This window comes from Myodes glareolus, chromosome 8 (assembly GCF_982192425.1).
Source record: "Myodes glareolus chromosome 8, mMyoGla1.1, whole genome shotgun sequence".
NCBI lineage: Eukaryota > Metazoa > Chordata > Mammalia > Rodentia > Cricetidae > Myodes > Myodes glareolus.
The window spans coordinates 73,775,779-73,790,506 of NC_142033.1; the positions used below are offsets into that span (position 1 = coordinate 73,775,779).

Here is a 14,728-nt window from a genome sequence, read left to right on the forward strand (position 1 = left end):
TGGGCTGCTTCTCAGGAACTGGAGCTGGAGCTAGGCATTATATAATCTCAGCTGGGCTACTAGATATTCATCAGAGCTTCCAATCTGTAGCTCCAAAAGAAATTCAGAGCTTCAAAAAGCAACGTGTGTGACTAGTATGCTCCTTAAAGGTGTTGATGGGACCACAGAGAACCAGAGGTCAGGCCTGCAGGGCCCCACACAGCTAGCCTGCCACCGAGGAACTGCGTGCTTATCAGAAGGCACTCCAGCCCCCTCCATCTCATTTCGTCAGGATAGCCTCGGCTTTGCTGGCGCTCCTTAGTCTTCACGCGGACCCAAGCCCCAGACTTCCATAGTTTCCTCTGTTCCCTCACCAGTGTCTGCTATCTGGCTGCCCTATGGCTATAAGCTTTTTCTTTTTTGTTTTTAAACTCAGGTCTCATTATGCAACTCTAGCTGTTCTGGATCTCACTATGTAGACCAGGATAGTTTGGAATTCACAGTGATCCACCTGCCTGTCTCCCAAGTGCTGAGATTAAAGGCGTGTACCAACACAGAGCTGATCATGAGCTTTTGATGGGTGGAGATAGGATCTGTCTAGCTCATTGTGTGACCCTATACTTCTAGGGAACAGGAGGCACTTAAGAAATCCAAGGCAGGTGACACATGCCTTTAATCCTGGCACTTGGGAGGCAGAGGCAGGTGAAGCTCTCTATGAGTTTGAGGCCAGCCTGGTCTACAGAGCAAGTTCCAGGACAGCCAAAGCTACACTGAGAAGAAATTCTGTCTCAAAACAAAACAAAACAAAAAACATCAAACAAACAAACAAAAAAAAAAGAAATCCAAGATAGGAGTAAGCCCAGCTTCCACATCTGGCTCCAGTCATTCACCTTTGGTCAGAGGGTGGTAGTTCATAACTGCAATCCCAGTCCCGGCAAGTAGAAGCAGAAGGACCAGGAATTCAAGGTCATTCTCAGCTACCTAGCAAGGGGGAGGTCAGCCAAAGATGTATGGAAACCCTGTTGCAAAAGCACCCTTAATAAAGCACAAAGAAGGGGCTGGAGAGATGGCTCAGTGGTTAAGAGCACTGGCTTCTCTTCCAGAGAACCTGGGACTTCTCTTCCAGAGGAAGAAAGGAAGAGAGGAAGGAGAGGTGGTGGTGGTGGCACACACCTTTAATCCCAGCACTCAGGAGATAGAGGCAGTCTATCTGATCTACAGTTACAGACAGAGCCTGATCTACAGAGTGAGTTTCAGGAGAGCCAGAAATACACTGAAAAATTATGCCTCAAAAAAACAGAAAGAGAGAGAAAGGGAAAGAAAGAAAAAGAAAGCGTGGCCCACTTCAGGTGGGAGTTAGTGTCTTGTGAGCTTTGCAAACAACCTACAGCACTTGAACTTGATTTGGAGCTAGAGTAAGATCACAGCTCATCTGAACTCTGACTCCATCACTTCCCCACTATCACCAGGGTTACCTGAGTTGGTTTCCTCATCTGTAAAATGGGTATAGTTCATATGATTAACTGCAAGAGTCAAGCAGACAACCAGTGTAAATACCCTGGTGAAGCTGTGCTGGGACTGAAGGTGCACCACCTAAATTTAAGGAACTTGAAAAACCTGAGTTCAGAGCTTCAGGTCTCTTCCCTATAGATTCCTGACTCAGCTTTTCCTTCTGACTTACCTAATCCCTGGATCTTTAGCAGGTTTATTTCTGTGGAGGAAGAGACTACAAGACTTATCCAAATACTTGGCAGCTTACGCTGCAACCCCAAGGCAATCCTCCACAGGGCAGAAACAGTACAGGCGAGGCTTGGCTTCTTGGGAACCAGATGAGCGGCTGATGTTATAAGTGAAGCTACACAGAGGGAGGTGGTGGCAGCAGGAGGGCGAGTGGGAATGAGAATCACTGCTAGGATTCTGCCATGGACATCTGCTGTTCTTGTTCGCCTAGCGCCCACTCTGCTGGCTTTCCTTCAGAGAACTGCCATTCTGTCTCTTTCAACCCATACAGGCGAAGATGAACAACTGGCCCACCAGTCTTGGTAAATGATTTTGGGACTTCTGTCAGACTGCTAAGGTAAAAGTTCTTTCCATGGGAGTTGTTAGACTATAAGGACAGAGCCTGGCTGTGGTGGGACTGTGACCAAGGCAAAAGTCATTTAAGGTGGTAGAGACAGCCCCAACACCACAAGGAGAAAGTATGGGGAGGGAGTGTCAGCTACAGGAAATAGCAGGCCCTGCTTCTTTCTGGGCCACTTCACTTTTGAATCAAGTTCTTACCCAGGTCAGAATCAATATTACCACCGATGAGTACCTAATTATGAGCTAGACATCATTAAAGATGAGCAGAAAATCATTAAGCAAGGGTGAGGCAGATGAAGGGTATGGGTTCTGGGGTTTCTGATTCCACTGCTCATGCTTGGACTCACTAGGTTACACTGCCTGCACTGGTCAGGAGAAGACATTTCCTAATTCACAGCAAAAGGAACAGCAATGAAGAGACACAGACAAAACTACACCCATTACATTCTGAGCTGTTCAAATCAAGTACAAGAGGCAGGACAGTACCATCTGAGATGGGAGGTCAAACCAGGACAACCTTTCTACCAAATGCAATCAGGCAAGAGCTACCCAGATCTCAAGGGAACAACTCCTTCTCTCCAAACTACCTGCTTAAGGCTTCATCCCTGAAATATTCACAAGTCTATGCCATGCTGCCTAACCATAGCAGCCTGCTCACAAGAACAGACTAGACACACAAATGTCCAATGGGCTTAAATAAAGCATACATTAACAAAGACATGCCTTCAGATATATCCTAAGGGGAGAAGGCGAGGTTCTAAGCAATCTGAAGCTGTGTAGTGGAGTCCTATAGCATTAAAGTGAGAAGGAAACACACACACACACACACACACACACACACACTGCTTCTCATTGTTTGCAATTCCACACTTGTAAACACTTGGCTTCATTTTTTACTACAACTGTTTACTACTTATTCATGTGAATGTGTGGGTGTGCATCCTATGAGACATGAGAAGACTGGAGGACAAGTGCAGGAGCTGGTTCTCTCTTACCACCAGACAGTTCCTATGACTGAACTCAAGTTGTTAAGCTTGGTGGCAAGTGCCTTTACCCACTGAGCCTCACAATGCCTCACAATGCTGGGAACACATGTGTACACTGCCATACCCTACTTCTGTGCTTGTAAATCTGCCTCTTGCTGCCCCTGAAAATCAATATTCACAGGGCTACCTACAGATACAGGTTGAGCAAGGGAATCACCTGATGCATACTTCCAAGCTGACAGTAGACAAGGCAAGGCAGGCTCTATCCTTCCTTTCAGCTTTCATTCTGCAAAAAAGTATCCTTTTCCTCATTTAAAATGGCCTCTAAGTGTGGTACTGTAGTGCTCGTCTCGAAGGGTGGAATGTTCTCTGTGGAGAAATATGTATGCTAGATAAACTTCAGCCAGGCACAAGTCAGTGTTGTTGGCCACTGAGTTCAATGCTAATGAATCAACGGTAAAGGTTACAACCAAGGTACTAACTGATAAAAATGTGTCTAGACATCATAGGATCTAACTTTATATCTCTTCTGGAAGTGCTAGCTCAGTACTTATTCAGAAATTGTGGTGGTTATGGAACACAAATGCTAAGAACAAACACTAAGAACTGGCTCATATAAATATACATGCCTGCATGCATATCTATTGGTACATTTCTACAATATCACCAAGAAACTAAGTATGGCCAGGAAAGCAGTTGGAGGAAGAACTTTCATTATATAGTTCCTGTAGTACTTCTATTTTGAACCATGTCAATGTACTACCATAGACAAATATGAAATTAAAACAAAGCCAGAAACTTCTGACCACCTTCCACAGACACCACAGACTGTCCTGTTTCCTCTGAGGCACTGCTGTGGGGGAGAAAAAGGGGCCACACATAGCTTGTCAATTAATGTCTATTCACACCAGCAATGCAGTATGAAGAGGGAAGGGAAGGACATAGGAGTAAGGCAGGCAATCAGTAATGTGAAGGCTCACCTGGGTGCTCTCGTCATGGAAACCTTCCAGGAAGCTCTCCAGCAGCTCATCAGCATTGTCAATCCGCTCAGCGTACTCGCCTACTATCCAGATCATAGCAGCACGGGCTTCGGGCTCATCCAGGGAGTCCAGGTTCTCGCACAGCGTGGCTATCACACTCTCATACCTGGGAAAGCAGGATTGAGCCAGCAGGTGAGCACCAAGGAAGTCTGGCCAATGTGTGTGTTGGAGGGTTAGGGGCCAAGTCAGATAGGCAGCTGCTCAGACCTGGAGAGGCGATGTTTTAGCTGCTGGAGTTTAGCAGCTTTTATTTTGGCCTGGAGGGCCAGCTTGGGTAAAAGAAAAAAAATTAAAAGTTTCTTCAGAGAAAGCTGCCTGTGAAATGGAAAAGGCAAAGAGGAAGGGGAAGCCAGGCTGCCCTTGTACCATGAGGGGTGAGCACCTACTTGTTGGGGTACTTGCGGAAGATGTCCTTAATGACCACAATGGCTTCCTGGACCACATAGTTGACCTTGGTCTGGATGAGATCAAGCAATGTGCTCACACAGCGCTCTGCAGATTGCTGTGTGGGAAGAAGAGACAGTGTAGGCAAGGTCTCTGCACAGTTTCCAATTGGGCTAATGATACTACTGGGGTCAAGCAGCTTCAGTCACCTGCCCCCCTTCCATATCACAGCGTAAGAACAGATCATTCTCCCTTGATAATGGGGAGGCAGGGAACAAGGGCATACAGACAGAATGAGAACTCAAGATAGTCAGAGGCATAGCTCTTGACAGTGTGAGGTCATTGGGAGTTCCTCCAAGCAAAGTCCAAGGGTTGAGTGACCCTATTTGACCCCATATCTCTGGCTTGTTCTATAAAATTGGCTGCTATGACTAAACCCACAAAGTTTCTGTACATAATCTTTTAATAGCCCAATGGGGACAGATATTTCAGGAGGGGCCATAATAAACATCAAGGGGAAAACAGCTTAAAATGCCTCAAGGGTCCTGAGTGGATATGACCAGCTATCCCAGAATCCTTAAGCCACGAGGGGATCCATTGAGCCCAGGTCAACATCAAGGAATAGTTCCCCAGGCAGAGTGGAAGGGAATAAATTATCAGAGCACCGGTTATTTTATCCCTCTCTGGCTAGGAATGGAATCCCAGAACCTATTTACCTCCACCTTGATGGCACAGCGACCAATGGCACGCACTGCCTTCCGTACAAAATCCACATCTACTTCTGTAGCATACTCTTTGAGTTCCGCCAATACCTGTGGTCCAAAGAGAAATGGATTGGAGAGATCTGATGGAACAACCTGTTAGAACACTTGGGTAACAGGAATGCACAAAATCCCAAGGGGATGGGGCTCTGCTGTCTGCTCACAAAGGATGGTCCAGGAGAATGTCATCAGGTTACTCAAAAGGAAAGTAGAGGATGACTATGTACCAAGACTCAACAACCCTTGCTTGAAACTGACAACTACTATATCCAGTACCTCATTTTGTGTGAGTAGCATTGGGGATGCTAAGTAGATAACCACAAACCTATACTCCTAGTATCCTCTCAGGATCGATCTACTTTTGTTTTTGTTTTGAGACAGGGCCTCTCACTGGCCTGGGCTTTGCCAGTGAGACTAGGCTGGCTAGCTAGCCAGTCCCAGTGATCTGCCTGTCTCCCTCCACCTCTCCAGTGCTGGGATTACAAAGGCACACCACCAAATTCAGTGTGTGTGTGTGTGTGTGTGTGTGTGTGTGTGTGTGTGTGTGATGTGGGGTGGGGGATAGATGCCCAGAGGACACAAGAAGTTGTTATATACCCTAAAACTGGAATTATAGGCAGTTGTGCGGTGTCTAAAGTGGGTGCTGAAAACTAAACCCATGTCCTTTGAAAAAGTAGCAAGAGCTCTTTACCCTGGAGCCATCTCTTCAGGTCCCACACACAGCCTTTTTTCTTTACTTTAAGAATAGGGCTGTCAGCAGCCACACACAGCTTTTTAAACATAGGTTCTGAATATCAATTCCAGGTCTTCATGATTGCCTCTTACTTTACCAATTGAACCATATCCCTAGGTACCTAAATATCACTTTTCAGTGAATAAATGAGAGGTAATGATAGAGAGAATAAGGAGACTGTTTTGTGCATACAGGAAATCTAATTATGTTTCCCAAGGTAGTCTCAGTCTCAGGACAAATGACTCCTGCGTCAGCCACCCGAGCACCTGGTCCTTCAGGAGGGCGCCTCTGTGCACAGCTTGAGAACACTTCTTTAACAACAGAAATATTACAGACCTCAGGCATCCATGACTCTCTGAGATAAAATGTCAACAGTGAGCATGACCTAGAGACACCTAGGAGTTTGTCTGACACCAAAGCTTGTGCCCCATATCACCATTCTCTGCTTGCCTGGGCGATGTTGGCTTGGGAGGCCAGACGGATCATAATGTCCAGTTTCTCCAGCTTCACGTAGATGGGGTCATTGTATTTCACAAAGAAAACCTTCATTTCATGCTTCAAGATTTCTGGCCTGGTGGTGGGGCGGGATGCCCAGAGAACAGAAAAGAAGCCATAAGGTCCACAAGGAAGCGGGAATTCCTGGGCTAGAGGTAAAGTTTGGTGTTCAGGGAGGCAGAACCATCACCATGCCTGGCTACAGCCTGCTGGGCCCCATCTCAGGAAGGAAAAGAAGTTCACATGGATAGCAGGGGCAGCAGGCCAGGGTTCTAAAACCCAGCGTATGACCTCAGCCTTTGTTTCCTAATCCTGAAATGAGAATGAACTAACTGTGCAGGGACAATTGTTACCCCAGGCCTGAATCTCTGGTGTTAGACCTGGTATGTATGAACTCAGACTTTAGAAACATTCTGTTCATTCAATGATAAAGATGGCTGACCATGACTAGACTACATACAAACAATAAAGTTTATGCTCAAACCCTGCTTTCCTTCTAGAGTCCTGAAATACTGGAGTGTACTCCTTAGGCACTTTAGGTGCCTTGTCTTGATCAGGCTCCCTGGGAGGAAACATTCCACACATACTGCAGCCCTCTGCTGACCTCCCAGTAGAGGAAAAAGCCCATGAGGAAGCCTTTCATGGATTCTTCCATATTCTCCCTTGTGACCCAGCTTTAGGCCACTCTACTAAGTCTTAGGGAGGAACACAAATGACTCCTGGGAAAGGCTAGTCAATCTCTGGACACAAACACAGACTCCTGAACAATGGATCAACTGTGGGAGACGGAACATCTAACATAATCAATGCCTGCTGTATGAAGGCACTTGCCAATAGGAACTGTCACCTACTGAGCTACCTAAGGACAGGCACTGCTCCTCCCTGCCTGCTGCCCTCAAATGGTACCATGGGACACAATTTTTAAGACATGGAAATTCAGAGAGGTTACAAAGTTTGCATTTGTCACAAACTAAAGGTTGAGAGCAAGGTAAGAGGCACCATCCTGGTTCCTATTTCTATATCCTTCCCAGGGCAGAAGTTAATAATCCTAAAACAAAAGTTACAGCGAGGGATGAAGCTCTGCGATGGGGGCAGAGGAAAGAGGAACTCAAGAGTCTGGTTGTCATACAAACTGTGGAGAGCCTGGCTGAGTAAGGAGCTTTTGTGGTGCTCTGTGGGGGAGGGAAGACTCTGAATGGGTAATAGGAAGATGACTTCTACAATCGAGGCTTGACAAAGGCTGCCCAACCACGTCAGGTTGGCCCAGGTCATGGCTGGGTGACATACACAACTTCTTCAGAGATTATTGTGTTAAAATTGGCACAGAGAACCCTTTGGACTGACCTAGTTCCTATTCTCTAATAAATGCAGTGACCCAAGGACACTGGTTTATAGAGACCCATGCTGTAATAGCAAAGCCCTAGTCGTATCATATTGCTTAGAGACCTGGAACACTTTACCCATGTTACCCTCCAAATCTTCACAAATGTCTCAGCTCAGCATCTCTGGCCCTCTAAAAAATATTGAGGACCAGACTGATGCTGTGACAAAGAAGATATGCTACCTTCCTAAGGCACGACAAGGGTCCAGGTTCCTAGCAGCAGATACAGGAATGACTTGCCATTGCTAAGCCCTGACTACAGAGAGGCTGGGAGGAGAATTCTGCAGGTAGATCCCACCTCAGCTACAAGGCATCCTCACTCATAGCTGTCTTAGAGGAAGGAGCAGATCATTCCAGGGACATTTCAGACTGAGTGTTGCTTATGGAGTTCCAGACCTTACCCATCTAGCACCAGATTCCTTCTTTGGGAGCAATGACGTACGTGAGTCACCCACTTAGGAGGAAGGAAGCAGTTGCCCAGCATTCTATTCTATTTCTCTCCTCCAGGCCTTAAAATCCAGTCTCTCACTATTACCATCTCTAAGGTCTCCAAATTCAGAGATTTCAATGAGACCTATGAACTTTGTCCCCAAGCAAACTGCACAGATACAAAATCTTACGATATCCCTGAAGGACTCTACAGACTCTGAGTCACCAAGTGTCAGGATAAAGCAGCACCGTGCTTGCCTTTTCGGATCAGCTCTAAGGCTGGCCCAAGGCTTCTTAACACTGACACCCTGACCTGGGACAGGTCATTTCTTGTCAAGTGTTCGCTGAAGGGAAAGTACTCTGGTTGAGAACCCTCTAGTACTCTTTAGGATTCCTGCACGGTGACAGATCAGTTTCCCTTGAGGGTCCCTGTCTCTAGCATGTAGCATACCCGGATGCTGGTCTCTGTACCTTTTCTGCACAATGAGATTGATGTTGCGCAGAGCCACATACTGCAGCTCTGGCTCGGCTGACAGCAGTGTGACCAGGGGAGGTGCCAGCTTCTTGAGCAGTGTGCCGTAGTAGTCCAGGTCCTTGGACAACATCTCCATGAACTTCATCAACACCTTCACAGCAGACAGCACCACAGCAGAGTTGGCATGGGAGAGTCTAGGGGTGACCCGTTCACAGATGCTGGGGTCCAGTCATTCCAGTAGAGCAAAGAGAGATAGACAAGGGAAAAGTCCTATTTCACTTATCAAAATATCAAAATAGCATTTTTTTTTGAGACAGGGTCTCAAACTCACCATGTAGCCAATGAACTGCTCAAGTCAAAAGTTGCCTCCCCTGCCCACCTCTTTCTTCCAGTACTAGCGCTGAACCTAGGGCCTCATATATGTGAGACAAGTGCTCTCCCACTGGTCTTAACACTTCTGATCCTCTTGCCTCTGCCTTCCAAGTGCTGAGATCACATACACACAACCATGCCTGGTTTAGTTGGTGTTGGCTCCATCAACTGAGCTGTATCTCCAGGTAAAACAGCATGTCTTCTATAAGAGGAAGGCCTTCTGGTCTGCTGCCTACTGACTCTAGCAGGCTCGAAACACTGTGAACCTCAGGTTCCTCATCTAAGAGTTAAGGATGTCTACTTCACAGGCCTGTTGAACACTGAGTGAAAAGAAAGAATTCAGTGCCTGACATAGTCACACCTCCAGATGTCGGCTTTCCCCTTCTACTGCCAGAGCATTCATTCACTCATGGTGGTCAGGACAGTCCCAGGTGGGTGACCCACACAACCCCTTCCACCTCTCTAATGTAGTCTCCTTGTCCATAAGGGGCTGATGATGACAGGACACATTTCACAGATTGGCTTTAAACATTACATAACATGGAAGGCATCCAGCAGAGGTCAGGTACCTAGAGAATTCAGTGGATCTGAAGTTATAAAGGTCTTGATTCAGCCCAGATGGATCCTTGTCAGTCCCTGCCAGGCCCCATCTATGTTCACAGTAAGCAGGGAGCTCACTGCCTGAAGCCATACAACTGACAGCATGGCTCCACAGATGAGAAGCCGACTGGTTCCCTTAAGGTGTGTCTGATGACAGGAAGAAAGGTCTTGGAAAAAGGCTCATTCAGGCCTGAGATCCAGCTCATAGAGCCCCATGAGGACTATATCCAACTAGGCTGGTAGGCAAGGGGTTTGTCTGCTCACCTCTGGGCCTCACGGTCATCCTTGGGCATGTAGTTGGCCAGACAATCCAGAATGAAGATCTGGCCCCACTCAGTGCATTCATTAAGGGCTGTCAGCAGCTTGTTGATTGACTGCGGGTTCAAATCCAGCAGGTTGCTACTGGGGTGAGACTCAGCGATCTCTGAGAGGGCAGCCACTGCATTTGCCACTACCTGGTTGAGAGGGTAGGAAGGGTAGAGGCTGGAGGTAGTGCTCAAGTCAGGGAATACAGGGGCTCTGACACTAGCAGGTCAAGATGGGATATTCTATAAGGAAGATCACCTTATGGGTAGGCTCTAGAGCCTCAAGGTCTGACTACAACACTCACCCCACTGACTCCTCATAAGTACACCTGCCATTGGAAAGAAGCAAGGAAAGAAAAGCCCAGCCACAGGCACCCAGCAATGAAGGGCAATGCCGGTCACCAATCCAACCTCCTTCTACTTGCTAAAGCCACTCACTGCAGTGGTTGTCAGCTGTGCTTCTCGAAGACAGAAGAATCTTGCAGAATCTCTTTAAGGTTGCTGAGAGTAGATGGGTCTAGGCTATAGAGGGGTTTACCAAATGTTTCTACCAAGGTAGCTCCTTTTATGTACAGTCTATAATGCTTTCAACTTTCCTCTATGACACAGTGTTCTAGTTATCAGTCTTTAACCTATGAGCAATTAGCATTTCTGTTGGAGACAGAGTGGAGGCTGTGCCCAATGTTTCAAATATTTCATTTTTTCTTACATATTTTTAAATTTTTAGAAAAGGTCTTATTACATAGCACAGGTTGGTCTTTAACTCTCAGTTCTCCTGCCTCAGCCTCCTGCCTGCTGTAATTACAGGCCCTGACAAACATCACTGCAACTCTTTTTATTTTAATGAGTGACGGGATTAGGGTTCCCACCTAACACATCCTGGTGTCTTGTCTTCCACACTATGGTACTATAAGGTGAAATCTCTGCAACCCTACCTGGAAGAGAACTACATGCCCGGGAATTACAGGTGGTCTTGGTTAGGAGTTAATGACAGCGACAGCAACTAGAAAGGGAAGAACACTAGCACCAACTACAGAGTCACTGCTTGCCAGGTCAGGCTGCTCAGGTCAGGTATGTTACTGTCCCAAAATCTAAGATTGAGACAAACAGGAATCTGAAAGATTAGATAGCTTTCCTAAAGTCATCTAGCTAGTTTGAGAGGGTCAAAAGAAATCCAGGCCTAGTTCCCTGCAAACCACTGCAAGGAACAGGCACTAGATACTCAGCAAGACCCTAACTTCTAAGAAAAGAGAAAGCCAGGTGAGGGTCAAGCCAGTTTTTCTTTCCAAGCAACCCAGGAGTTCTGTGGGCATCCCAAGGACTGCTAGCACTTACCATGGGGTTCGAGTCAGAGATGAGGTCTTTAAGTGTGTCCAGGAAACCCTGGTCTTCTACCAGCTGGGCATTGATGTCATGGAGCTTGGCTACACACACAGCGGCGGTCTTACGCACATATGGATCTTCATCCTTCAGGCACTTTCGAAGTGGTTCACACAAGTACTCTGTGATCTTGTCAACTCGGATGCAGCCCATGGTCCTTACAGCCAGGGCTCGGATGAGGGGGTTGGGGTCCTCACAGTCCTGAGGGGAACCAGTCATTGGCCAGGGGCAGGGGCAGGGGCAGCGGCAGGGGCAGGATGAGTCATCTGTGGCTTCCTATTCTTTCTGGTCTCCAGCTCTGCAACATCATCTGCTGTGGGATGTCCACTGACCACAGTCAAGTAAAAGCCACAGAACAGATGCCAAGCATTTTCCAGATACTGTGTGAGGGGCTCTATACACTTTCTCTGCTGCTTCCTGAGGCTGTTTCACAACCATGGAAGCTGAGGTTCTGGAGAAGGTGTGTGCTCACCCCGTCAGAGCAGAGCAGCTCTTTAAACCCATATGCTCCTAGCACTATAGTCCTCAATCTTTTCTTTTCGAGACAGGGTCTTGCCATGTTGCTCAGACTGGCCTGGAACTCACTATACAGCCTAAATGGACCTAGAACTCATAGCAATCCTCCTTTCTTAGCCTCCCAAATGCTGGCATTATAGGCACACACAGTCACAGAAACCTTTCATTTTCCAGTGGTCAATGTCCAAGTTCATGCTTGCTCCTTGTCTAGTGACAGGAAATAGAGAAAGGAGTCATCTGGTAAGGAACAGAGATGCTCTCAGATACTTGCTAAAATCTGCCATGGCAACAGACACAGGGAATGAGTGGCCCAGTCAGGGAGATGAGAGGAGGCCAATAGGCCTGATGCCACCTCACAGGGAATGAATAAGCCATGTCTTTAGGTCTGTGGTTCTGGAGAGAGAGGGAGCCCTCTGCTGGAGGAAGAAGCCCTCAGCCTGCTTGGGCAGAAGGAAGCCTGCAGGTCTGCAAATGAGCCTGAAAGTTTCATACAAGACAGAGAGGCCCAGCACTTCAGAGAGACAGGGACATATGACATATGAATGCAGGCCCTTACTCACATTCCCACTTCCACTGGGTTCCTACTCACCTTCACAAAGGTGTTGACAGCCATGATGGCCATGTCAGGCTGACTCTTGGCATAGTTCATCAAGTACAGGTATACCAGCTTCTTTAGTTCCAGGTTGTCTGTCTGCATACAGTTCACCACATCAGGGAAGAGGGCACTGCAAAATCAAAGTAGCAACAGTATAGGTTGAAGACAGAACATAAGCTTTTCAGGCAGCTAACTGTAGGAGAGGCAAGGGACGGCAGTGAGAAGTAGGGAAGAAGGAAGAGAAGCTGTGATTTTAAAGGTTTGTTTTCTTCAAGGGGTTCAAGCACAAGAGCCCATCAAAACAGCTCTGCCTCTTGCTATGCTCATGACTCTGGGAAACTTCTAGCCCCTAAGTATGAGTTCCTTCATTTATAAAGGACATGCAACAGAAATTGACTTCGAGGCTGGGGCTTAGTGGTTGAACGTTTGCCTAGCATATACAAGGACCAGGGTTCAATTCTCAACACTTCTATCTCTAAAAACCCACTTCTTAATGAGATAATATCCCTAAAGCACCTGATATTTGCAGAGTATCATTCTTTTCCCCTCCCTAATACTTCATGTGGTCCCTTATATTGGGCTGCTAGTTCCAGAGCTTCTCAGGGAAGCAGGGTTGAAGGGACAGGTTTGGCACCCACTAAGAACCAGCAAGGTATATGGGACATATGCTGTGTGCCAGGCTTGGTGCTATTGATTGGACACAATTCATCTCATTTAACAGCCCCAGGAATCCAGGGGCATGTTTTCATTTCAGATAATTCTGAGGTTAAGAAATGTCAAACAACATGAGGAGCCAGATCTGATCATGACCTTTGCTGTACTCAGTGTGACTTTTGCCAACCATAATAATGTCAGAGTTACACACCTTGAGATGTGAAATAAGAAGATCAGCTTTCTGGAATTTGAACCATCACCTTCCCTCTTAATTATTGGGCTTTTATTGCCAAGAACAAAGTAAACTAGAAAATGAAGGGGCACCCAACAGGCCAGGTTCCTTCTGAGTTGCAATGGACAGAGTCACCTGGAAAGATGATGCACCGGCAAGAACAGAATCACTCTGGGGAGAGGAAGAGGAAGTAAAGAGCCTGGATGACTCTCTCAGGCATTATCAGCAAAGCAAGCTCTTTAAAGAAGGAAGAACAAAGATGCTTCCTTTGTTAGGAAGTGACAGATCTGTTCCAACTGAAAGAGATTTTTTTTTTCTAAAAAAGAATGAGATTTACACAAATCCAATCCTTTAAACATATTTTCAAGACATAGTTTACTATGATTTAAACATGTGTGTGTATTGTGTGTGTGTGTGTGTGTGCTCATGTGTGCCACAGTGTACACGTGGAGGTCACAGGACAAGTAGTAGAAGATAACCATGTGGATCCTGGGGATTGGATTCAGGTCATCCGGCTTAGTAGTGGACAACATTACCCACTGAGGCACCTCATCACCCCAATCCTTTAACAGTCTGTCCTAAAGCGGTCTCTACTAAGAACTCTCCTACACTGGCTATAGGAAGTCCTTGTTAAGGTTAGCAATAGGTGGGCAATCTGGGTGGAAGCCTGGCACACTGGGATTATTCTCTAAGATTCACCCAGGGAGCAGCTGGACATCAGAACCTCTGTGGTATGTGTAAGGTACCATGATATACAGAGGACAGTTTAGATTCTGGAAGGTCCAGGCTTGACCCAGTTCTAGTTCTGCATTAGCCATGTGACTTTCTTCTAATTCTTTTTTTCATTTATTTGGCAATAAAAACATCATTGCATACAATGGAAAGTGTAGAGAACCACTGAAAAAATGTATCTGAAGGTGTTCTGCAGACTTGCCAATACAAATACCAGGCTATCATAAAATCTATCTGTCATGGAGATTTCTCAATCCAACAGGCATTCAACACAACTGCATACAACATGAGAACAGCCTAGAACAGATGCTGAATGTCAGAACAGAGAACAACAAAAAGTAAAAAACATATTTCCTGTTCTTAAAACAAAATAAAAAACAGAACACCCACTGTACTGTCATCTTCCTTAATGGGCAGCACTCATCTGGAGCTTCTGAGAGGGCTCTGCCATATCCTCTTAAATGCCTGCTGCCCTTTAAACCCAGTCTGCTTTACTCAGTTACGTTTTTTACCTGCGCCATTACCATTTCAGCCTGTCACTCACGTGCAAGCAGAATCCTGTGTTTGAACATGAGGTTTGTCAAAGGAGCTAAATGT

General features: G+C 46.4%; 1 protein-coding gene across 3 annotated transcripts in view; it reads right to left on the reverse strand.

Moving 5' to 3' along the window:
* The window catches only part of Ap1b1 (adaptor related protein complex 1 subunit beta 1), a 53,502-nt gene that overhangs the window by 11,946 nt on the left and 26,828 nt on the right, over positions 1–14,728 (reverse strand). For all 3 annotated transcript variants that reach the window (XM_048449900.3, XM_048449898.3, XM_085692092.2), the window contains exons 4-11: positions 12,508–12,643; positions 11,358–11,603; positions 9,982–10,172; positions 8,742–8,963; positions 6,416–6,536; positions 5,188–5,283; positions 4,474–4,589; positions 4,028–4,193 (exon numbers count right to left, since the gene is read on the reverse strand). In XM_048449900.3, the coding sequence (XP_048305857.1) occupies positions 4,028–4,193; positions 4,474–4,589; positions 5,188–5,283; positions 6,416–6,536; positions 8,742–8,963; positions 9,982–10,172; positions 11,358–11,603; positions 12,508–12,643 (1,294 nt within the window). The remainder of the gene's footprint in view (positions 1–4,027; positions 4,194–4,473; positions 4,590–5,187; positions 5,284–6,415; positions 6,537–8,741; positions 8,964–9,981; positions 10,173–11,357; positions 11,604–12,507; positions 12,644–14,728) is intronic.